At 46.2% G+C, this 24,275-nt stretch overlaps 1 protein-coding gene across 2 annotated transcripts in view; it reads left to right on the forward strand.

The window, feature by feature from the left end:
- CCDC40 (coiled-coil domain containing 40) overlaps positions 1–24,275 on the forward strand; it is a 131,964-nt gene that overhangs the window by 89,634 nt on the left and 18,055 nt on the right. For both annotated transcript variants that reach the window (XM_029599178.1, XM_029599179.1), the window contains exons 14-16: positions 11,463–11,632; positions 21,476–21,567; positions 21,739–21,859. In XM_029599178.1, coding sequence (XP_029455038.1) covers positions 11,463–11,632; positions 21,476–21,567; positions 21,739–21,859 — 383 coding nt within the window. The remainder of the gene's footprint in view (positions 1–11,462; positions 11,633–21,475; positions 21,568–21,738; positions 21,860–24,275) is intronic.

Genomic DNA, 24,275 nt, shown 5'->3' on the forward strand with positions numbered 1-24,275 from the left:
ATGGCGAATTTTATGGCGCATAGAGCGAAATCCATGCAGGGTGGTGTTGATGGTGCTGGAGTGGCTGCAGTGATCGTGGTTTGCGGATCTCCTTCATCTCGTCATAGACAGACCCATCAGATTGGTTCATCTTCAAGGTCTGCTCAGACAAGGACCTATCTACTTGGATCAGGTGGATTGCTTTTGTCTCACGGTTTGGCTTTTGAGAGAAGACGTTTAATTTCAAAAGGATACTCTGAGTCAGTTATCACTACATTGCTTCAGGCATGGAGACCTGCCACATCCCTAGCTTATGTCAGGGTGTGGAAAGGGTTTGTCCTGATGTGTAAAGGAGGGCCTGGATGTGTTAAGGGTGGACGTTCCGCACATCCTGGCCTTTTTCCGGCAGGGCTTGACTGAGGGCCTTGCCTATAATTTGCTGCAAGGTGCCAGCCTTGGGATGCTTTCAGGGAAAGTTGCAAGAAAAGCTGTTGTCATCTCACCCAGATATCATTCAATTTCTCAAGAAGCCAAGCATTTGTGTCCTCCGTTGTGGACGATGTGTCCTTCTTGGAATTTAAACTTGGTGTTGCAGGGTCTTTGTGGTGAGCTGCTGCGGAAGACATCATCGAAGGATCTTCCTTTAAAAGCAGTGTTTTAGGTAGCTATTTGTTTGGCCAGAAGAACTTCTGAACTTCAGGCTTTGTGCTCTAGAGCAGCGGTTCTCAACCGGTGTGTCGCAACACACTAGTGTGTCGCCAAGCACCGGCTGGTGTGTCGTGTGCTCCCGGTCTCTCCCACTGCTCTTTCTTCCCTGCTGCCGTTGCCGCCGGGCTATCAACACGTTCAAGTCCAGTGGGAACGGCAGCAGTGCTAAAAGAAGCTGTGGCACCCGTGGCTGGCCTTTTCTTCTTCCCGCGCCTGCCCCCCCCCCCCCCCGTGACCCGGAACAGGAAGTGATACACGGTGCGCAGGAAGGAGAAAGAGCAGTGCCGCGTGATAAAGTAGCAGCGGCGGCTGCAGCATCGGCCCCCGAGCAATTGAAGCAGATGGTAATCGGCAAAGGAGACAGCAGTATGAGCCTCCCGCGGCTGATGGGATTCTACTTTCTTGGCTTGCGGGGGCTGGAGGAGGAGGCTGCTGCAACTACCATTTGTGCTGGGGGGGGGAGAGGAAGTGAGTGAAAGAAGCAGCCAGCCTGCGTGTGATTGAGAGCATGTGTGTGAGTGAGAGAAACTGGTCAGAGAGCTGATGTATGTGTATATGTGAGAGACAATGAAAGTGACTGCTCAAGGAGATGACTGATGTGTATGTGAGAGTGTGAGACATTAGTCAGGGAGGTGACTGATGTGTGTGTGTGTGTGAGAGAGAGAGAGAGAGAAAAAGCATTGAAGTGAGAAATCTGGGTATGTGAGAAAGCATGGGCGTAAGAAGCCTGCTGTTGTGGGGGGGGGGGGTGGATGTGTGTGAAAGAAAGCATGGGAGTGAGAAGCCTGATTAAGTGAGAGAGAGAGAGCATGGGAGTGGGAAGCCTGTGTGTGTGTGTGCATGCATGAGAGCGAGAGACTGGTTGGTAAGGTGACGGTGTGTATGAGAGAAAGAGACTGGTGTGTGTGAATATGAGAGAAAGAATGTGATTCAGGGAATGAGAAGCCTGTGCAGTGGAGAGCGAGCATAGAAATGAGAGAGAGACTGGTGTGTGTTTGTATGTATGTGTGTGTAACAGAGAGAAAGTGATTATGGGAATGAGAAGCCTGTGCATGTGAAGAGTGAGCATGGGAGTGAGAAACCTGGGTGTGTGTGAGACACAGCATGGGAATGAGAAGCCTGTATATCTGAAAGAACATGGGAGTGGGAAGCCTGTATGTGTGTATGCATGAGAGAGATCAGGTGACTGGTGTGTGTTTGTGTGTGTGTGTGTGTGTGAGAGAGAAAGAAAGTGATTATGGGAATGAGAAGCCTGTGCATGTGGAGAGAACAAGCATGGGAGTGAGAGACTGGTGAGTGTGTGTGAGACAGAGAAAGTGTTTATGAGAGTGAGAAGCCCGTATATGTAAGTAGAACTCGGGAGTGGGAAGCCTGTGTGTGTGTATGGCATGAGAGAAACTGTTCAGGAAGGTGACTGGGGTGTGTGTCAAAGACTGTTTGGGAGATGATTGGTGTGTGAGAGACAGAAACTGGTCATGGGGGCATGACTGGTATGGTGTGTGTGTGAGAGAGACATGGGCATTAAGGAAGAGGACCTTGAGTATAGAGCTTAGCCTCTACTGCTACTTCTGCTGTGTGCTACGGTCTGCATGGAAGAGGAGTAGGAGAGCTGCTGGAGGGGGTAAGTAAAGGTGGCTTTTTAAGTTTATTTTTCTTGATTGACTGCCATTTTAATTATTTAATATTATGTGATGTGTCTGCTTTTTTTGAAATATTTTATTGGTGTTTGGAGAATTTTTAATAGTTTTTATGAGTTTTTAATTGTTGGATGTTATTCTGTTCATAGCTGTTTAGAAACATTTATTCTGCTTATTAGTATAGTTTTACAATTATTTCTGTGTGGGGATCTATAGCTGCTTGCTAGTTCTGTTTTCCTAATAAGAGGTGTATTGGCTTTTAGGGCCTGATTTAATATTTATAGTGTTGCCTTTTCATAGATAGGGTTGCTCCTGTTTGAGTATATTTCATAATACAGGTGTAACTGTATGCGGATTAGTTTTTGTGCATTACTACAGATCCTGGGAGTATGTTAGGTCGGTTCTGTGTCTGTTACCGAGATGAGATATTTGTCTAGCATGTAAGAGTTTTATCAGTCTTATTTGTTGTGTTTTCTCAAGAGGACATGCATTGGTGGTAAACTGCTGTCTTTTCATAAGTAGGGCTATTGAGCCTGGAAGTAGAAGGAGTTTGAGTTGCTGTTACTAAGATGACCCCAGAACCAGAATATCTTTTTTGTAGGGTGAGTTGTATGGGGAATGTCATAATTCTGCTTTACATCCATTATTGTGGGTCAGGGGGGTTCCCGTGGATGCAAACTGTACTTTTACATCTAGCCCCATGAAGATCATGGGTCAGTGTGTCACGCATGTGAGAACCATCTGTCAGGTGTGTCCCGACAGAAAAAAGGTTGAGAACCACTGCTCTAGAGAACTGTTTCTGAGGATTTCAGGCTATGGTGTGTGTCTGTGGACGGGTCCCTCGTTTTTGCCGAAGGTTATTTAGTTTTTCCACCTCAACCAATAAAGTTTTCAGCTTTCCCGAGTTTGGCTGGGGAGGGACAGCAAGTGAGAGAACTGCACTTCCTGGATGTTCGGCGAACACTGTTGTGATATCTCAAGGTCACTAATGGCTTCTGACAATCAGATCATCTCTTTGTCTTGTTCAAATATGCAAAGAAAGGAATTAAGGCTTCTAAAGTCATTATTGCTCATTGGTTGAAGGAAACTATTTTTTTTACCTATCTCTATAAGGGTTGGACTGTCCCAGAGGGATTGTGGGCGCATTTGACTAGAGCGCAGACAACCTCCTGGGCGGAGTGTCAGTTAGTATCACCACAGGAGATCTGTAGAATGCAACTTGGTCATCCCTTCAGATTTTCACCAGGCATTATTGCTTAGATGTGCGGGTACCGGAGGAAGCAAATTTTGGTGAGAGTGTTCTGCGAGTGGATCTTTCAGGTCCCCGCCCAGTGTAGGGGAGCTTGGATACATCCCATTTGTCTGGACTGATCTGGGGTATGAACAGGAAAGGAAAATTGGTTCTTACCTGCTAATTTTCGTTCCTGGAATACCACAGATCAGTCCAGAGAACCATCACCTGGATTGCAAAATACTGCATTATTTGAGTTAGTTCCTTAGAGCAGAAATCAAATCAGTAAATAGTTGGAACTTTTGGACCAAAAGGAGTTTTTCTGTGTCTTTGGATGTGAGGGCTCCAGCTCAGGGAGCTCCTACCTGAGTTTCTATGTTCATCCTAGGAATAATAGTTGTTACTTGAATTGGCTTGGGTACAGGTCAATACTGAGGGACTGCAGGTGGCACTCTCAGTTAAGTAGCAGTGCCTGATAAACTTTTAATTCTCTGCCTCCATCTGCTGGTAGAGATGCAAAACCCACTTGTCTGGACTGATCTGTGGTATTCCAGGAATGAAAATTAGCAAGTAAGAACCAATTTTCCTATAACTATTCCTTATTTACCCATTCCACCCCACTCATGATTTTAGAAACCTCTATCATACCTCCACTTGGCTGAAGAGCCCCAACATGTTTAGTCTTCCCTCAAAGGGAAGCCATATCATATCCTTTAACATTTTGATCACTCTTCTCTGCACCTTTTCTAGTTCTGCTATATCTTTTTTTGAGATGGGGCACCCAGAACTGCATACAATACTCAAGATTGTTGCAGATGTGGACTCTTAGGTCAATGTGAAGTTGGCGCAACTTGCAGGGAGCAGCCCTGCAGGTCCCCACCATCGACAGGCGGAACTGGCTGGAGCAGAGGCTCAACTGGAGCTTCACCAATACCAGCTCTCATTTCCCTTAGGTGAGCCTTTAGGTGCTGGGGCTGGCTGAACTTAAGCGTGGACCTCTGTGGAGGTGGAGATCCATCGCGTAGAAGAGGTTGCAGCTCAGCACGGAGAAAGCGGAGTGATGACAAACAGCAGTTGGGATAGGTAGCAGGCAAATGGAGACAAGTACAGGCTGTGGTCAGAGACAGGCAGAGTTCATGCAGTGACGTGGTTCAGGCAGTGGTCAGAGGCAAATGGAGGTCAAGCAGCATTGAGGTCCAATCCAAGATGAAGCCAGAAGTCTGATGCAAGGTCAAAGCTAGAAGACCAGTCCAATGAGATGAGGAACAAAGAGGAAGAAGGAGGACGAGGGACCACAGGAGCAAGATAAGATGCTGAAGAACGGGGGACTGACCTCAAAGACAAAAACTCAGAAGACAAACCAGAATGTCAGGAACAGGACACAGGAACTCAGGAGATACACACAGAGGAACCAGGAAGCAAGTATCAGGAACCAGGAACGCAGAGGCAAACCACTTGACTAACGGAGTCAACCTACTGCCAAGGCATTGGAGGGGTGTCCAAGTAGGCTTTTTATACTAGAGGACCCATGATGTCGTCAGAAGGCGCTGTGGAGGATTTCCCGCCATGGGCCCTTTAAATCCTGGCAAGTCAAGTGTGTGCACACCTATAGAGGATCTGCAGCAGGACCAGCAGCAGCATCTTTGTCAGCTTAGCCATGCTGCAGCTGGGAGGGTCTGCTGCACCTTCAGGAGGCTGCTAGGATGCCCAGGCTTGAGGTAAGAGCAGCAGGCCATGGGATAAGCCTGCAGCCCGCCGAGCACAACAAAGATGCTGTCACCTCATGGAGCAATACAGAAGCATTAGGATATCTTCTATTTTATTTTCCATTCCCTTCCTTATAATACCTAACATTGGGCTTGGTTTTTTTGACCGCGGCTGAAAACTGAGCCAAGGATTTCAATGTATTGTCCACAATGACTGCAAGGACCTTTTCCTGTGTGATGACACCTAATATGGAACTATAGTTTGGATTATTCTTCCCTATATGCATCATTTTGCACTTGGATCCATAAAGTCAAGAGGCCGTCAATGAAGAGTGGGTGGCTCGCCAGAATGACGGCTACTGCCTGGAGATAATACCCTTATTCAATAAACATACACATGGTTACTGTGACTCCAACATCGCTCTAAGCTTCAACAGCAAGAGGAAAAGTGGAAAAAAGGATTTGCACTCACAAAGCGGGGAGTAGCTGGCTTGTTACGGCGGTTACTACCCCAAACCAAATAAGCCTGATACTTCACTTTCAATGCATATCCAGCATAGCTCTCTGCTTCAACGGCAGGGGAGAAGAAAAACTAATACTTCACGCATATCCAGCATAGCTCTCTGCTTCAACGGCAGGGGAGAAGAAAAACTGATACTTCAAGCATATCCAGCATAGCTCTCTGCTTCAACGGCAGGGGAGAAGAAAAACTGATACTTCACGCATATCCAACATAGCTCTCTGCTTCAACGGCAGGGGAGAAGAAAAACTGATACTTCACGCATATCCAGCATAGCTCTCTGCTTCAACGGCAGGGGAGAAGAAAAACTGATACTTCACGCATATCCAGCATAGCTCTCTGCTTCAACGGCAGGGGAGAAGAAAAACTGATACTTCACGCATATCCAGCATAGCTCTCTGCTTCAACGGCAGGGGAGAAGAAAAACTGATACTTCACGCATATCCAGAATAGCTCTCTGCTTCAACGGCAGGGGAGAAGAAAAACTGATACTTCACGCATATCCAGCATAGCTCCCTGCTTCAACGGCAGGGGAGAAGTAAAACTAATAGTTCACGCATATCCAGCATAGCTCTCTGCTTCAACGGCAGGGGAGAAGAAAAACAACCAATAAGGGCTGAATAACATAGTCTGGGTAAAACAAATAAGCATGGGTGTAGCTTGCTTATTGCGGCGGTTACTACCCCTAACTAATCAAGCTTGATATTTCACTCGGATGCAGCTCCATCACTGCTCTCTACATTAATGGTGGGGGTGGAAGGGAAATAGAACCAAAGAGCTAAGAGAAACAGATAAGTATGAGAAAAAAATGTGTGAAGCTTGCTGGGCAGACTGGATGGGCCGTTTGGTCTTCTTCTGCCGTCATTTCTATGTTTCTATAAATTACATTTGCCATTTAGATGCCAAATTCCCCAATCTTACATGGTCCCCTTTGAATTTCTCACAATCAACTTCCAATTTAATGACTTTGAATAATTTTGTGTCATCTGCAAATTTGATCACCTCACTCATCATCCCTTTTCCAGACCACTTATAAATACATTAAAAAGCACTGGTTCCAGTAAAGATACCTGAGGCACTCCACCATTTACTTTTCTCCATTGAGAGATATGACCATTCAGTCTTTCTTCTTCCCATCATTTAGCTAGTTATCATTCCACAATAGGATATTGCCTCCTATCCCTGTTGCGTTCGTGCCTATTCTCACCCTCGCTCCACCCTCTCTACCTTGTGGCAACTCCCTTCGGGTCTGACAGACAGATGCTGCCGCGGCTTCTTCTTGCCATTTTCTTCCTGGAATCCCCAGGCTGGCCTGACGCTGCGGATCCGCCATGTTCCTGATGATGTAAGGGCACACGTGCACGCGCGCTCCAAACTTTGTACCATCAAGGGCGCGAACCTTGGGGGCGTCCCCCCGTAGTGACGTCATCCGTTTTCAATTTAAAAGATCCTTGTTTGCTAACGACAAACAAGTTAGCAAGGAACTCCAACTGGACTTGCTTCGGCAGTCCACGTTACTTGCAGCTATGATCCGAGTCAGCACGGAGTCTCCACTGCTCGGCCTTTTCAAACTTACCAGGAGTACCCGCTCCTTGAGGGCTCCGTTCGCTTTCCTCTTGATTTCAGATTGCTGGACAGGATCCAATACTCGCTCCTTGAGGGCCTACGTTCCCGAATACTCAGAAGACTCCTATTGCCTGGAGGCGATCGCAGACGTGAACACAGTGAGTCCTATTACAGACAGGAACTGGTACTTGCTCCACGAGGGCCCTTGTTCCTAATCTCTAAGACTCCCTTCAGTCTAAGACGTTATCGCAGGTACGGAGATCGTGAGTTACCATTGCAGATTGCAGATAGGAACCGGTTCTCGCTCCACGAGGACCTATGTTCCTAATACCTTTCTCAGACTCTCTTCTTCCTCAGAAGATATTGCATACCTATATCTTATACAGATTAACAGATAGGAACCGGAACTCACTCCACGAGGACCTATGTTCCTAAATGTCTCCTAGCCTTTCTTCTATTCCAGAAGCCATCCCATACACAGTTATTGTGAGTTCTATTTCAGACTGCCTATAGGAACCAGTACTCGCCTGCGGCTCCTGTTCCTGAATACTGAAGACTCTCAGTTGCAAAAGAAGACATTATAGATATCTACAATTGTGAGCGTATCATCTACCACTGGTTATGTCCAGCATACCCTGTCTACTCATTACCTATAGTCTCTCCTTACAGCTCAGCAACTCAGAAATCATAGTTCCAGTATCTGAGGGACTTCAGCCCTGTCGGGCACATCAGCACACTACTGCCACCTCTGGTGGTTCTACTTCCAGTCTAATAAAGAACTATCTGTGTTTGTCTCAATACTCCAGCCTAGCCGGTGGTCCCTCTCAGGATCTCCATTTGAAGGCGCTGTCATCTGCCATCGGCCCAGGGATTCACTATTTCTACTAAGTGTTACTCCTTACAATAATAGAGCGGTATTATCATCTGCCACTCTGTGGGAGCCAACCCACATCAGACCATTACTTCTCTTTTTGCGGAAGCTGATCCATATCAGATAGCTAACTCCCCGTGGGGATCGTACAGGTTGCTAGCTCATCTTTCTACAAGAACAAAGCATAACAGTTGCTACTCCTTCCCTCTGGGGGAGCAGAGCACTAACAGATTGCTAACTCCGCAGCCTAATTCATAACAGATTCCTAACTCCGCCCTCTTGGCAGGGTGATCACTAACAGATCGCTATCTCCACCCCCTTGGCGGGGTGAGCAATAACAATCCCTAGACTCTCTGATTTCCAGATGCCTCTCATGAGACACTTTGTCAAACATTTTTTGAAAATCCAGATACACTATATCAACTGACTCACCCAAGACAACATGCTTATTAACCTCTTCAAAAAATGTAACAGATATGTAAAACAAGAATTTCCTTTGCTAAATACATGTCGACTCTGCCCCATTAATCTAAGATTATCCAGATAGCCAGTAATTTTGTTCTTCAGAATAGCTTCTTCCATTTTGCTCAGTACCAACCTCAAACTCACCAGTCTGTAGTTTCCTGGATCACACCTGAAACTCTTTTTTAAAATGAATTTTACATTGTCTGCTCTCTAAACCTCAGGTACTTTAGCTGATTTGAAAGAAAAGTTAGAGATTACTAATATTAAGTTTGCAATTTCATTTTTTAGTTCTTTCAGAACTCTGGGGTATATATCATCTGGTATCAATAATTTTTTACTCTTTTTGTCAATCTGTTCTATTACATCTTCCCTGTTTCCTGTGATTTGCTTCAGTTCCTCTGAATCATCATCCTCAAAGAATGTGTTCAGCATAGGTATTTTCCTGATACTCTCCTCATTAAAGACTATAACAAATAATAATAGCTTTTTCCTAAGACCTTGTTTTCCCTGAAGATCCTTTTACCCCTCAGTCATCTAGCAGTCCTAACATACTTCCTTATGGGCTTCTTGCTTTGAATATATATGATAAAGTTTTTATTTGGGGTTTTTGCCTTTCTGGCAAGCTTCTTTTCAACATTTTTTTGGCCTGCTTTAATGATTTATTTTCTTCATTTGGATCCATTTTACAGTTTTTGAAAGATGTCCTTCTGGTTTTAATAGCCTCTTTCACTTCCCCATTTAAGTAAACTGGCAGTCATTTGGTCTTTTTTCTACCTTTTCGAATGCATGGAACACATTTTATCTGGGCTTCCAAGATGGTATGTTTAAACTATTTCTTCATTTTATTGTAGTCTCCTTGTTTAAAGTTAAATGCTACTGCAGAAGTTTTCTTTAATGTCCTCCTTTCAGTGATTATGTTAACTTTGAGTAAGTTATGATTGCTCTTGCTATGTGGCCCCATCAACATTACTACTTGCACCAGATCCTGCATGGTAATGAGGATTAGATCTAGAGTATTCTCCCCTTTCAGCAATTCCAGGATCAGCTGTAATTGAAAATTCCTTTTATTACTCTGTTGCCTAATTTGTTAGCTTTGCTAATTTCTGTTAGCATTTCATTATCTGTTTCCTCATCCTGGCCAGATGGATGGTAATGTATTTCTACAGCTATACTTTTCTATCCATAGAGATTCCACAGTACATTTTGTTTCCTGAAATAATTTTATCCTGTTTGACTTTATGCCATCCTTAACATATAGGGGTAGATTTTCAAACCGCGCGATTTGGCGTACTTTTGCTGGCGCATCAGGCGCAAGCAAAAGTATGCAGGATTTTAGTAGATACGCACGTAGCTGCTAAAATCCTGGATCGGCGCGCGCAAGGCTATTGATTCCGTATAGCCGGCGCGCGCCGCACAGCCTACCCCCGTTCCCTCCGAGGCCGCTCCGAAATCGGAGCGGCCTCGGAGGGAACTTTCTTTTGCCCTCCCCTCACCTTCCCCTCCCTTCCCCTACCTAACCCACCCGCCCGGCCCTGTCTAAACCCCCCCTTACCTTTGTCAGGGGATTTACGCCTCCCGGAGGGAGACGTAAATCCCCGCGCACCAGCGGGCCGCTAGCGCGCCGGGACGCAACCTGGGGGCGGGGCCGGAGGGCGCGGCCACGCCCCCGGACCGCCCCGGGCCGTAACCACGCCCCCGGGCCCGCCCCCGAAACGCTTCCGACACGCCCCAAAAACGCCGCGCGGATCGGGCCCGCTCCCCGACACGCCCCCCTCAGAAAACCCCGGGACTTACGCGAGTCCCTGGGCTCTGCGCGCGCCGGTAGGCCTATGTAAAATAGGCGCACCGGCGCGCAGGGCCCTGCTCGCCTAAATCCGCCCGGATTTAGGCGGATTTAGGCGAGCAGGGCTCTTAAAATCCGCCCCATAGTGCCACTCCATCCCCAGTTTGACCTGGCCTATCATTTCACTACAATTTGTACCTTGGTATCAGTTTCCCATTGATTTTCCTCCTTCCACCAGATTTCTGAGATTACTATTATGTCTGCATTTTCATTCAGTGTTTTACATTCTAACTCTCCAGTCTTATTTTTGAGACTTCTGGCATTTAAGTATGATATATTGTGGCTCCATTTATTTTATTATTTATGTATTTAATAAATGTATTGCTCATCATAGTACAATAAAACAAATGCCACAAAAAAAAATGCATATAATAGATTAAGAGCAGTATCACAACCAAGCTTGCACCAGCATAAATTTAGATAAGAACTGATTGCCACTAGTACAAAAAAAACCTAGCAATCCAACCCCCCCCTAAAAAAAAAATACATTATCGGCATCCTAAAACTAGAAAATAGAGGTGGCACAAAGTAATATAAACAAGGAAAATTCAACAAATTACACTGAACAACAGTAATGCAAAATTAATTAAAAGCTTTTTGACAAAGCCATGTTTTCACTAGCTTCCAAAAAGATGAACAATGATCCATGATCCATAGGGCAGTTGGTTCCATAACTGAATACAGAGGCTAGATAAAGTTTGGTCACGTGTACAGCACAGGCACAAATCCTTAAAAGCAGGTTCAAATAAAAGAAACGCCTTCTGAGGATCTGAGAGTGTGGTTTGAAACTTAGTAAGAAATCTGCTCTTTCAGGTATATGCTCCTTTCTCTTTCTGGACTTTAAAAGTCACACAAAGTACTTTGAAATGGGCCAAGAGTCTGGAGTCCTTAATTTCCATGATTGTTTTTGATATCTCTGCTTTCCTTTGTTCCCAGATGAGATCGAGCAGGAAAAAATTGAAAAGAAAGACATTGAGCGTTACATGGCAAACCTATCCAATGATATGGCAAAGCTGACCTCTCTCTTGTCCAAAAATAACAGCTCAAAGGAGGATCTGCAGCAGAGCAACCAGTTAATGGAAACAGACTTCATACGGGCTCTCAAGGTCAGTTTTAGGAGAGGGGCTTCATAAGCACTCTCTGCCTCAGTTGTTGAGCTGCTCTCCTTTGATTAACCCAGTGAATAAAATGCTAAATGGATAAACATCAGTTAGCTATCAATCTCATCTTAATACCTCCTGAAGACTTTTACACACAACAGGCATCATAATTTACCCATATAGCCAGTTAAGTACCGATGTGTTGTAAAAAAATGGCTGCACTTGGGACCTCCTGGTCCGATCTCCTCCCTATCCCATCCAAGTTAAATGTAAACATGTCCCTGGTGTTCAAGCCCCTCTCTCCCTTAAGCCCCCACAAAACAAAAGATAAAGGTAGCAAGCCTAGGCCCAAAAATCTGAGCTTCCTTCTTCTCCCACAAAGATCACAGAATTGCTAAAAAAAAACCCAAAAAAACCCAAAAACTGACAAGGCCACCTTTCTCTCTCCTCCGCCCCCTCATCCCCCACATCAACCCACCCCCGAGTCTTCCCGGCTTTCCTGGAACCCCGCAAACCTGTTCCTGTGGCTGGGAACTGGAAAAAAGCGCCCAGTTCCCGGCATGTCGGGTGTTGCTGAAGCAGCCAATGCTGGTCATGTAAGCTCACAGCGCTGATGTCTCTCTAGCAATGCTGTTAGAGTATGCAAGCGAAGAGGCTGCTAGAGCAATGCCAGCTGCGCAAGTAGCCGGGTGCTTCTTCCCAACTTCCAACCACACGTTTGCAAGGCTCAGGGTCGGTTGACTGGATGGGAGGAGGGAGGAAGCTGGCCTTGCCAGTTGTATATTTTGAGCAATTCTGCAATCGGGAAGGGAGGGAAGGGTGGGTTAAGGACCTGAGCCCATTATCTTTTACCTTTATTTTGGGGATCTTGGTAGGAGGTAGCTGGTCTTCCAGAGACATGTTTATATTTAACTGCCATGGGAGTGGGGCTAGGGGAAGACAAGTAGGCCCCAAACGTAGCCTTTTTTTATTTTTTTTTTTAACACATTGGCCCTTAACCAGCTATATCCTTTGAATATAACCAGTTAAGAGCAAATTTATCCGGGAACACATTCCTGGATAACATTAGACCTGCTCTCAAGCATGTCTGGAGTTAGCAAAATAACTCAATCAGCTAACTCCAAATATCAGAATTAGCCAGTTAAGTTATTCAGCTAACTTGTCCCCACACTTGAATTCCCTCAACACACCGCTTTCTTATTCAATTAAATCTTAGCCAAATAATGCCTTATCCGGCTAACATTTAGCTGCATAAGCAAGGGGGATGTTCAAAACTTGCATTTATCTCTGATAACTTATAAGTTATCCGGCTAAACTGATGTTTTGAATATTGGTCTTCGCATTCTTGTTTGAAAAACTGAAGAAAGAGAGCTTTTCTGAAGGGACCTTTATGGTCTTGAAAGTTCAATTTTTGCAACATCTTTTGTGACAAAGCAGTGAAGGATTAGTGCTAAGAGAGCTGATTCTGACTGAATTCATCAGCACCATCACCTGCTTCATTCTTTACTTAGAATGTTTTTGTCTGCTGTTGCAGCCAGGGCTGGTGCAAGGGTATTGGGCGCCCTAGGTGACTCTTGCGCTGCCGCCCCCTCCCCAGTCGCACCCCCCCCCCCCCCCCCACCTGTTTCGGCACCGACTGTGTGCTTCTCAGGGCGCCGAGCCATAGGGTGCACCGAAGAGCAGCACATGGTCTCTATTTCTGTTTGCCGCGAGCGGGATAGGCCCCGCTTGCGGCACCACATGGCTGCTCTTCGGCGCCCCCTACGACAAGGCGCCCTAGGCGACCGCCGAAGTTCGCCTAATGGACGCGCCGGCCCTGGCTGCAGCAGATTGTTTCTCTCTCTCACACCAGAAAACCTTCACTGCAACAGGATCTTCTAGTACAGTAGACAGTGTCAAAGGTGCTGTTCGTTATTTTTTAAGGCTTGATCCTGTGACCCTGACAGAAACTGACCTGGCATAAACATTGACTGCAGCTTTGTGAGCAGGAAAACCATGCGCCCCCCCCATGGCATGCATTCACTTCACCTGTCCTGTGATTAAGCACCACCACTGATTTCTTTAGAGCCTTCTTTTGGATTCTCCGATTTGTTCTATTGACTGTTCAGAACTGTGAACTGGGTTTGACCCCCAGACTTGAACCCAGCTTGGTTTGGTCTAATCCTAGCAACGATGACTGTATTGTGTAAGAAATGGAGTTCTTGTTACTGGGAATAGGAGAGCCTGAGAGATCTCGAGATGCTGGCTTTCTGGAATCCAGTACTCCTTGCTCCCTTTAGAGATTTCCAAAAATTTAACTTACAATGTTCCACATTATGGTTTTATTTGTGTACTCCATGCAGCTGTCAAACTTGTGTGTACATGAAGAATGAACAGTACCCCACCACACTGTGCATGCCAGCTTTAAGAGTTAGATTTATAATATTGTGAAGTTTTAGAAAATAGAAAAAATATAGCAAGAACAATGAAAACTATATATATAAAGGAGGTATAAGGGGAAAGGTGAGGAAAGCATATTGAACTCATAAATTTATGTATATATTATAAATATTACAACAAAAAATGTGTGGCATAAAGTATACTGGACAATGATAGTGTAACATCACAAAGATTATTTATTTTACATATGCACACTGAACAATGTGCATGAAATAAAATACACAGTGAACAATTCTGTGAATGCGAAGGGCCAGTATACTTTATGCCACACATTTTTTTGTTGTAATTTCTCTATATGTGTGTGTTGTTCACTCCGCCCTCCTCTTGTGCTATATTATAAACCTCCCCTCCAGCAGGTGGAGACAGAGGAAGTTTTACTGACACTTAACCCAAGGTGCCACCTGCAGTCCCTCAGTCTTTCTCTGTCTCCAGCAGATGGTGTAGGTGCAAAGCCTGCAGTCTGAGTTGCAAAAAAAAAAAAAAACCCAAGAGAAAAGGATTGGACTACGGATTTCAGCCTCCCAGGGAGTTGTTAGGTCCTGGTGGGACCATCCCATCTGGTTTAAAAGGCAGATGAGCAGGGGGTCGGGGACCCTTTTTTTAAGCTCACTCATTGAGTACCGGACAGGGCTAAAAACCGGGGGCCCTGCTTCACTCGCCTTGGAGGACGGACTGGGCCTGTGACCATTTTCTGAGGGAAGTGCTTATTTCTTTTCTGTTTGTTAAAGTTTTTATTGAAAAAAAAAAAAAGCTGCCTGTCCGGACGTTTCAAGTCCGGACAGGCAGCTTGTGCAGTCGGGGGCGGCCGTGGGATGGCTCACTGTTGACCTGACCCTGCTTCTTAATTGTTCGAGCGGCTTGGTCTTTCTTCCTGTTCCTCCAAAGGCTTTCGAGTTTTTCTGACTGGCGTAGGAGTTCATGCCACGGCCTGTGCTGCCTGTGGGTATGTGCGCACATCTCTCGCATGACGGTAAATGCTCTGGTGCCTCTCTGGTAGGGAGGGCACTTCAGGGAGTATGGCAACAGTGAAGTTGGCCAGGCGCCACGAGCCTGGGAGGCTCTCTCCGGCGTGGCAGCCCGCCGACGGTCCCTTATCGATAAGGGCGAGAACAGCACCCATTTTCCTAAGTTCAGGCCGGCCACGCAGGCTGCGGAGGGGGAGGGGGATTCTCCTCCTCTGTTATCTCCAGTGGTGGTGGCCTTCGGGGGAGGTCAAGGCACCAATGGGACCCCTTCAGCAAGTGAGGAGGGCTCTGGGGACGTCTCTGATGCTTCCTTTTCTTCTTCTTTCTCTTCAGATTTTGTGCTGTTGCACAAAGCCTATAAGGCTCGGAGGTCCGCACAGTGCAAGTCGGGAAAGGGGGCCATCTTGACACCAACCTAGAGATTTAGGCCCTTGGGGAAGAGAGGGCCACGAGGGTCAGGCAGCTCCTGAGGACTATGGTGCTGCCGCCCACCACAGACAGCTCCTCCAATGTTTCAGGAGCTGATGACCGCCCAGTGAAGGACCCTCTGGGATCGGATCTGGGTTTGACGGATCAGGATCCATATTCAGGCTTTTCGAAGGTCCCTTCCGTCGATGGCGATAACCTGAAAGTGATACGCTTGTTTCACAAGGAGGAGCTGGGTCCCCTGATACCGGCGGTCCTGGAGGAACTCAGTATAGACGTTCTGCGGGAGGACTCCAAATTGGGATCAATAGACCCAATCGTGGTTGGCCTCAGGCGGCCAGAGAGATCCTTTCCATTCCACAAGTCCATCAGCGTGTTACTGTTCAGGGAGTGGGATACTCCTGATACCAGCCTAAAGGTCAGCAGAGCTATGAATAAACTATATCCTTTGCCTGAGGATATGCTGGAACCTTTGAAGGTCCCAAAGGTTGATGCATCTGTTTCAGCGGTCACTAAGAAGACGACAATTCCAATTACCGGGTCTATAGCTCTGAAGAATTTTCAGGATAGGAAGTTGGAGGTGCACCTCAAGAAAATTTAGGCTGCTATGTATAGCAGTTTTATGTTGAAGGCAGGCTTGTGCTGGGTACAGCAGTTGCAGTCGGATAGGTCCTTATCTGCATCTGAGGCCCATCAGGAGGAGCGGCTGGAAGTCATTGTGGCTTACAGTGTGGATGCTTTATATGATCTCATGACCTCCTCCAGGACAATGGTATCAGCGGCTCGGCCTGGTGGCTCCTCTGGTTGCAGAATTGGTTGGCAGAAGTTTCGTCCAAGTCTCAGTTGAGAGTCTTACCTTTTAAAGGGAAGCTGCTCTTTGGCAAGAACTTGGAGGAGATGATCAAGTCTCGGTGAGAATAAGGTCCACAAATTGCCTGAAGTAAGCTGAAAGGGAAAAGTCCCTTTCTGTCTCATGTCCGCTTTACAGGGAGTTGATGTTTTCAGCCATCTAGAGCGTCTGGTAGTACACAGAGGCAGATTTCGATAAGACAGCCGTCCTGGAACCAGTCCATTCAGGGACATAGATCTGACAGGGATGGCTCCTCTCAGGGTGGAGGGGGAGCCAAATCAGCCCAAGGATGCGAGGCTGGTCCACTCTTCGGTTTCTGTGATTGGGGAACCGAGGAGTGGCTCTGTTCTACGAGGAGTGGACCAACATCACGTCCAAAAAGTGGGTCTTAAACAAGATAAGGCAAGGTTACGCTTTAGAATTTGCTCAGCTGCTAAAAGATCATTTTTTGTCTTCCTGTGCACTTACAAAGAAAAGAAACTGGCAGGCCAAGATACTGTGTGTCACCTGTGCAAGCTGAGAGCCATCGTTCCTGTCCCCCTAGAGGAGCTGGGCACAGGTCGTTATTCCATTTATTTCATAGTTCCCAAAAAGGAGGGCACATTACGTCCGATCCTCGATTTAAAAAAAGGTGAACATGGCCCTGAAGGTTCCTCTGTTCCGAATGGAAACCCTGAGGTCGGTAATTGCCTCAGTGCACAAGGGGGAGTACCCAGCGTCTCTGGACTTAACATAGGCATATCTGCACATACAGGCTGATTAAAAAAACTCCGCAGGCGAGCCGGTGCTCCATGTTGAGCGCCCGCTCTCCCAACACGTGCACAGACACCTCTCTTGGGCGCATGAAAATCTATTTAAATTAGGGCCCGCACTAATAAGGAGGCGCTAGGGACACTAGCGCGTCCCTAGTGCCTCCTTATTAGCGGAAGCGGCTTCTGTCAGTGGGTCCGACAACCGATGCATAATTTTACTGGCGTCGGTTGTCAAACCCGCTGACAGCCACGGGTTTGGAAAATGGACGCCGCCAAAATTGAGTGTTCGTTTTCCAACCCGCGGACCAGCAGACAGTTTTTTGGTTTTTTTTTTAATTTTTGGGACCTCTAACTTAATATCGCTATGATATTAAGTCAGAGGGTATACAGAAAAGCATTTTTTTCTGCTTTTCTGTACACTTTCCCGGTGTTGTCCGTGATTAACGCCTGCCTTTGAGCAGACTTTAATTTCTGAGAGTAAAACCCTCGGGGATAACTAATAGGCTCATCAACATGCATTTGCATGTGATGAGCGCTATTAGTTTCAGGGGGGGGGGGTTAGCTGCATGTTTTCCACGCGCTATTACCCCTTACAGTATAAGGGGTAATAATAGCGTGTGTAAAATGTGTGATCAAATGGGAGCTAAACGGTTCACTCGGCCGAGCGCCCCATTCTGTATTGGCCTGATAGGGATTTGGCCAAATCATCAGTGGTATCTGAGATTCATGATTCTGGGAGAACATTTTCAGTTTTGTGCCCTGTCTTTCAGTCTGGCTACCATGCCCAGGACCTTTACCAAGGTAATGGTCATGGTGGTTGCAGCTCTCCAGAGTGTCAGGGTTCTGGTCCACCCCTATTTAGATGACTGGCTGATCATGGCGAAATCAGAAACCATTTGTCGGTAGGCAGTGGACTTAGTCCTCTGGCGCCTGCGGTCGTTGGGGTGGATAGTCAATCTGTCCAACAGTCATCTTGTCCTTTCCCAGTGTTTGAAATTCCTGGGGGCATGTTTCGAGATGAGGGTGAGGAGCGGATTTCCAAGTTGCAAGCTCAAGTTCGTGGATTGTAGACATTGCAGGTACCCAAGGTCTGGGATTACTTACAAGTTCTCGGGTCTATGGCTTCCACATTGGAACTGGTTCCGAGGGTGTTTGCTCATATGAGGCCTCTACAGTCAGCTTTACCGTCTCACTGGGACCCACTGTCAGAGCAATTTCAGCTTCCTCTCCCACTCTGGGAGTGTGCTTGATCCAGTCTTTTCTGGAGGCTCCTCCCGGACACGTTACGTCGGGGTGTAGACCTGGACATTCCGGTCTGGACAATAGTCACCAGCGATGCCAGTCTCTCCGCCTGGAGAGCGGTGTGTCAGAATCAGTCGGTGGTTGGCAGAGGAAGCCTCGATGTCCATCAGTCATCTTCTTGGCCCTGCAAGCGTTCCTACCTCTGGTGAGGGGAAGGCTGGTAAGGATCTTCTCGGACAATGCGACTACAGTAGCATATTTCAACCGACAGGGGGGCACCAAGAGTCTAGCAGTTGCTCAAGAAGCCCGGACTTTGATTGCTTGGCAGAACATCAACTGGAGCAATTGGCAGCTTCCCACATAGCAGGCATGGACAACATGCAAGCGGACTTCTTGAGCTGACAACAGCTGGACCCCAGAGAATGAGAGCTGTCAGAGGAAGCAATCTGCCTCATCCTTCAGAGATGGGATGAGCCGTGCGTGAACTTGATGGTGACCTTCCACAATACCAAGGCTCCGCGTTTCTTCAGCTGGCAAAGAGAAAAAGAGGAGTGGAGGGGTGGATGCTCTGGTTCTGCCTTAGCCAGCAGACATCCTTCTGTATGCGTTTCCTCCATGGCCATTGGTAGGCAAGATTGTAAGACGCATAGAGTGTTTTTCATTGCTCTGGAGAGGCCATGGCATCCGAGGTTTGCGGATCTGGTCAACCTAGCAATGGACAGACCACTTTGGCTAGTTCATCTGCCAAACCTTCTGCACCAAGGTCCCGTTTGTTTCAACCAGGCAGATTGCTTTTGTCTAGCGGCTTGACTTTTGAGAGGCAACGTTTGAGAGAGAAAGGTTATTCAGAAGGAGTCATCGCTACCCTTTTGCAATCTAGGAAGACTTATTTATTTATTTATTTTTGGCTTTTATATACCGGAAGTTCCTGTATAATATACCTATCACTCCGGTTTACAAGGAACTGATTAACTATCGCCTGGATGGCGGTTTACATGGAACATATAGAACAATTCAAACCATTAGAAAACAAATTAAAAACAAGCAGTAACAGTTAGTAATAACATTATTGCTGTAAACAGAACAACGGCATGAAGGCACAGCAGGGCGATCGTGCAACTCAAGTGAACAGAAAATATCTAATAAGTTAAATTTCAGTAAATGAATTCTTCAGGGACTTGTATGCAGTGGGGGAGGGGGGCAGAGGGGAGGCAGTGGGGAGGGGATCAGTGGGGAGGGGGTCAGTGGGGAACAGTGATTGGTTTGAGGTTGTCGTTCTTCCTGCTCTTGCTCTTAGCTCTCTGGGAATGCTTGTATAAAGAGCCAAGTCTTAAGTTTCTTTTTAAACGTAGTATGGCAAGGTTCAAGGCGAAGGTCTGGTGGTAGCGAGTTCCAGAGTGATGGGCCCGCTGTGGATAGTGCGCGTTTCCTCAGGGAGGATTTTGCAGGTTGGGTGATCAGTCTGTTCTGGTATGCCCTTCTAGTTGGTTTTTTGGAAGTGTGTAGCTGGAGCTGGAAGGTTAGGTTGAGAGGAGAGATGCTATGAAGGGCCTTATGTATCATCATGCTGGTTTTGAACTGAATCCTGTATTTAATAGGGAGCCAATGGAGATGCTGGAGGATAGGGGTGATATGATCCTTTTTTTTTGGCGTCTTCCTGGAGTCTTAATGTGGTCCTAAGGGGCATGTGCGCGCCTCTGTTTCAACATCTACATTGAGTGACTATGAAGGATCTCACATTGAAGTTGGTTTTCTTGGTGGCAATCTGTTCAGCACGCCGAATCTCTGAACTTCAGGCACTGTCGTGCAGCGAGCCCTTTTTGAGGATTTTGGAGAAGGTGTGTCCTTGAGAACAGTTCCGTCCTTTCTGCCAAAGGTGGTATCGTCATACTTCTTAAACCAGTCAGTAGAACTCCCGTCCTTCCCGAATCGGAGTCCCATGTCTCCTCAAGCTAAGGAGTTACGACGGTTAGATGTGGTGCGCTTTGTTGCGGTACCTGGAAGTTAAGAACAGCTTCTGTTTGTCAGATCGTCTTTTTGTACTCTGGTGTGGTCCCAAAAAGGGTCATAAGGCTTCAAGTGCCTTATTGCCAATTGCAAGATGTTTGAAAGAAGCAATTAGCTCTGCGTATATATGTCAGGGTTGCCCTGTTCTGGAGGGGCTTCAGGCGCATTGTACCTGTTCTCAGGCGGCCTCCTGGACCGAGTGTCAGCAAGTTTCGCTGCAGGAGATCTGTAGAGTGGCTACTTGGAAGTCGTTGCAAACTTTCACCAAGCATTATCGTTTAGATGTCCAGGCACCAGAGGCCATGAACTTTGGTGAAAGTGTGCTTCAAGCAGGACACTCTGTTTAGGGAAGCTTTGGTACATCCCAGGAGTCTAGACTGATCTGGGTATGTACAGGGAAAGGAAAATTAGTTCTTACCTGCTAATTTTCATTGTTGTAGTACCACGGATCAGTCCAGAGTTCCGCCCACTGGAGGAAAGGGAGATTTGGAGAGTCTATTCAATCAGCTTTTGTGTAATTACTCTGAAGAATGGCACAGGTTTTTGTTAGTCCTACACAAGATTTTTGTGTGGGCATGGTTTTCAGATCAAGTTTTCCTCTTCCCTCTGCTCGTTCAAGGGGGTTAGTTATTAAAGTTGTTGGTCTTATTTTTTTCATTTCTGGCTTGGGTACAGATTAATACTGAGGGACTGCAGGTGACACCTTGGGTTTAGTGTCATTGTCAGTAAAACTTTCTCTGTCTCCATCTGCTGGAGGGGAGGCAAAATCCAGGAATCTTGACTGATCTGTGGTACTACAGAAATGAAAATTAGCAGGTAAGAACCAATTTTCCTTTATTAATACAATATCAGAATAAAATGTAATTTTATAAGAAAGATCTTCTGAAGAAGATTAAACTGAATAAAGCCAATGTCGGATGTCTGGATAAGGCTATTAAATTTGCATATTTTCCGTTTTGGCTAGTCTGCCTGTGATGTATTTGCTTGTAACTTTATATGAATCCTTTGCCACTAATGGAACCATGCACAGCCAGGGAGCAGCAGATCATCAATGATTTACTACATTTCACGTTTTGTGTTTCTGTCTCTTTTTAAATGTTTAGTTTCTTCCTTGTTGGAAGCATCATCATTTCATCCATAACATACCTCGTATCTTTCTCATATACAGGCTGCAGAGAAAGAATCGATTGAAATGCAAGAGAAACGAGATGGTTTGCAGGAGGAGAAGGAACGAATGCTGAGCAATCTCGTGGAGGCAGAGTGAGTGCAAACTCCTTTGCTCATGCATGCAAACTGCCAGAGAAACATTGCGCCTGATTTATCCACATTATAGTACTGCCCTGTCTCAGCTCAGAGCAGAGCAATGGTGGGATGACACAGCTGCATGTGTGGCAGAGAAATTTTCTCCCTTTTCCATTCTGTACACTACAGACATCAAATCATGCTGTGGGAGAAGAAGATCCAGCTGGCCCGGGAGATGCGCTATGCTGTGGACTCAAGCGTTGGACATGGTGAGATCCGAGCAATGAGGGCAGAGGTCCGTCAGATGCAGGTTAGTCTATGCAGAAAGGCCAGAATTCAGGATGTAGTCATCTTGTTATCCACATAACTTTACTGCTGCTCCAGATTAGGAGCAAGTCTGTAGATCTCGAATTTTAGGACTTATAGGACAGGGTGAGGGGTCTGGGTCAACTGGGGGGCATGCAGGATGAAAAACCAGAGGGGTCTTGAAGACCTCGATATTAACTGGGCAAACTGGTGGACTAATTGGAAAAACTGGGTTATCCCTCATGCAAGCATGTTTTAAAAATCTGCCTACATACGCATGTAAAAGTTGGCAAGCACTAGGAAGAATAAGCAAAATGCGTTCCTGTTCGTACTCCAGATCAGTCCAGACATGTGGGTTTTGCATCCCTACCAGCAGATGGAGGCAGAGAACAAAAGCTTTGAGGCACTGCTACATATCTGAGAATGCCACCTGCAGTCCCTCAGTATTTCTCTGTCTCAAGCAGATGGTAGAGGTGCAAGCCTGCAGTCTGCAGTCCTAGGGAGAAAAAGAAGGAGAATCAGGAAGAAGAAGGAAGATTCCTAGAGGATGGCTCCCTGAGGTGTTAAGTTCCTTCGTGGGCCATCCCTCGGGTAGAGCTGGGCGAGTGGGGGGGTTGGTTATCCTTGTCCTAGCTCGGCCCTTATCTGAAGGGGTTGTGACAGCTGGGGGTCCTGGTTCCCTCGCCCCCTCTGAGTCCTTGCCACCCCTAATGATCATCTTCTTCCAGCCAGAAGCAGGGAGGTATTTAATTTTATTCCCTCTGTTTTGCTGATGCCTGTTTCTTTGAAAAAATAAAAAAGAGTGAAGGGGATAGGATGTGATCTCCTCGGACTCTTCAGCTCCCTTATTATCACCCCATCCCCACTTTTGGATGCTGTAAGCTGCTATATTTCTCTCCATCAGCACATAGAGACTTCTGAGAAGACGCTATTTTAATGCCATGACTACCAAATTTGCAAAAAAGGACAAAGATTGGGACAGAGGGAAGATGCCAGAGCCCATAATGGCAGAAAGCACCAAGGCCTCGAGTGCGCTTTCACCTTATCTACCTAGATGTTAACAGATTTGCAATCAGCAGTTGTGAAAGCGCTTGAACCTGAATTCCAGAAACTTTTCGATAAAATCAAGGAAGTCTCCATGACCGTGTCGGGTTTTGAGCAGCGTTTCGCCTAGATTGAGCAAAGAGTATCTGCTAACCAAGATGGCTTCTCTAACATGTGTGGAGATATCACAGCTTTGCAGACTACAATTCGGAAACAAGCCGAAAAGATTGATGATAAGGAAAATTGCTCAAGGCAAGACAATCTTTGTTTTATAGGCTTACCTGAAACACTCAAAGATCAAGAATTAGCCACTTTTTTGGAATCTTGGCTAATAAAAGAATTGAATCTTACCGAACGGCATGGCCTAGTGCGCATAGCACGTGCATACCACTTAGGGCCGAAGAAAGCTGAAACAACTTGACCGCGTGTCGTCATTGCAAAATTTTTAAATTTTCTTCATAAGATGGAAATTCTCTAAGCTCTGCACTCTGGGAAACAGCTGAAGTATGAAGACCAGAAGATTTTAGTTTTTTCAGACTTCCGCAGAACTGGCGGCTCTTCGTAGAACCTTTGCTCCTGTTTGCACCCAACTACATAATTTAGGTCTGTGACCCATGCTTTTATACCCAGCGAAATTGCGGGTACTAACCCTGAATGGGGTGCATTGGTTTACTCAATTCTTTGCTCAGGAATGGTTTGCACAGCGCTCTGCTGCGTCCTCACCTGCCATGGACACAACATGAAGGAGACCACTTATGATGTTGTGTGGGAAGTCCCTATGATGCCTGAGAGGCCAGAATCAGTTATCTAAACTGGTTCCTTTTTTACTATTAGTTCTATGTGCTGCACTCTGAATGTTGCTTATTTTTAGTATTGTTTTCTTTATGAGTGGGATGGGGGTGGGGAGATAGGGTGTTTGGGTGCTCTTAGTGATCTCCAAAGTGGCAGATGGGGGTTAATGGGAAAGCTTTGTTAAGGGAGGGAGGGGAGAGTTAGGGGTGGTTTTAAAGTGGCTGTTCGGGGGTCACGCTATTTTGCTTTTGTTGGTACTGACTATGGGGAGTATCTGAACTGGGCAGATTTCCTCTTTTTTGAAGACCTATTCGTTACTTAGCTTTTTTATTTCATTCCAGTTAGACCATCATGAGCCAAAAGATAGCGTCGGCTCTGCCTGTTACTGTGTATAGCTGGAATGTCTGTGCCATTCATTCTGTAACCAAACATGCAAAAATTCTTACTTAAAAAAAAGCACTCAACATCTATTACCCTTTTACAAGAGACGCATCTTACAGATGTGGAACACATTAAGCTCAAGAGAGATTGGGTAGGGAAGGTGTATTATTCCTCAGCTTCCAGGAAATCAGCTGATGTAGCCA

Source organism: Rhinatrema bivittatum, chromosome 4 (assembly GCF_901001135.1).
Source record: "Rhinatrema bivittatum chromosome 4, aRhiBiv1.1, whole genome shotgun sequence".
In the NCBI taxonomy this organism is placed as follows: domain Eukaryota; kingdom Metazoa; phylum Chordata; class Amphibia; order Gymnophiona; family Rhinatrematidae; genus Rhinatrema; species Rhinatrema bivittatum.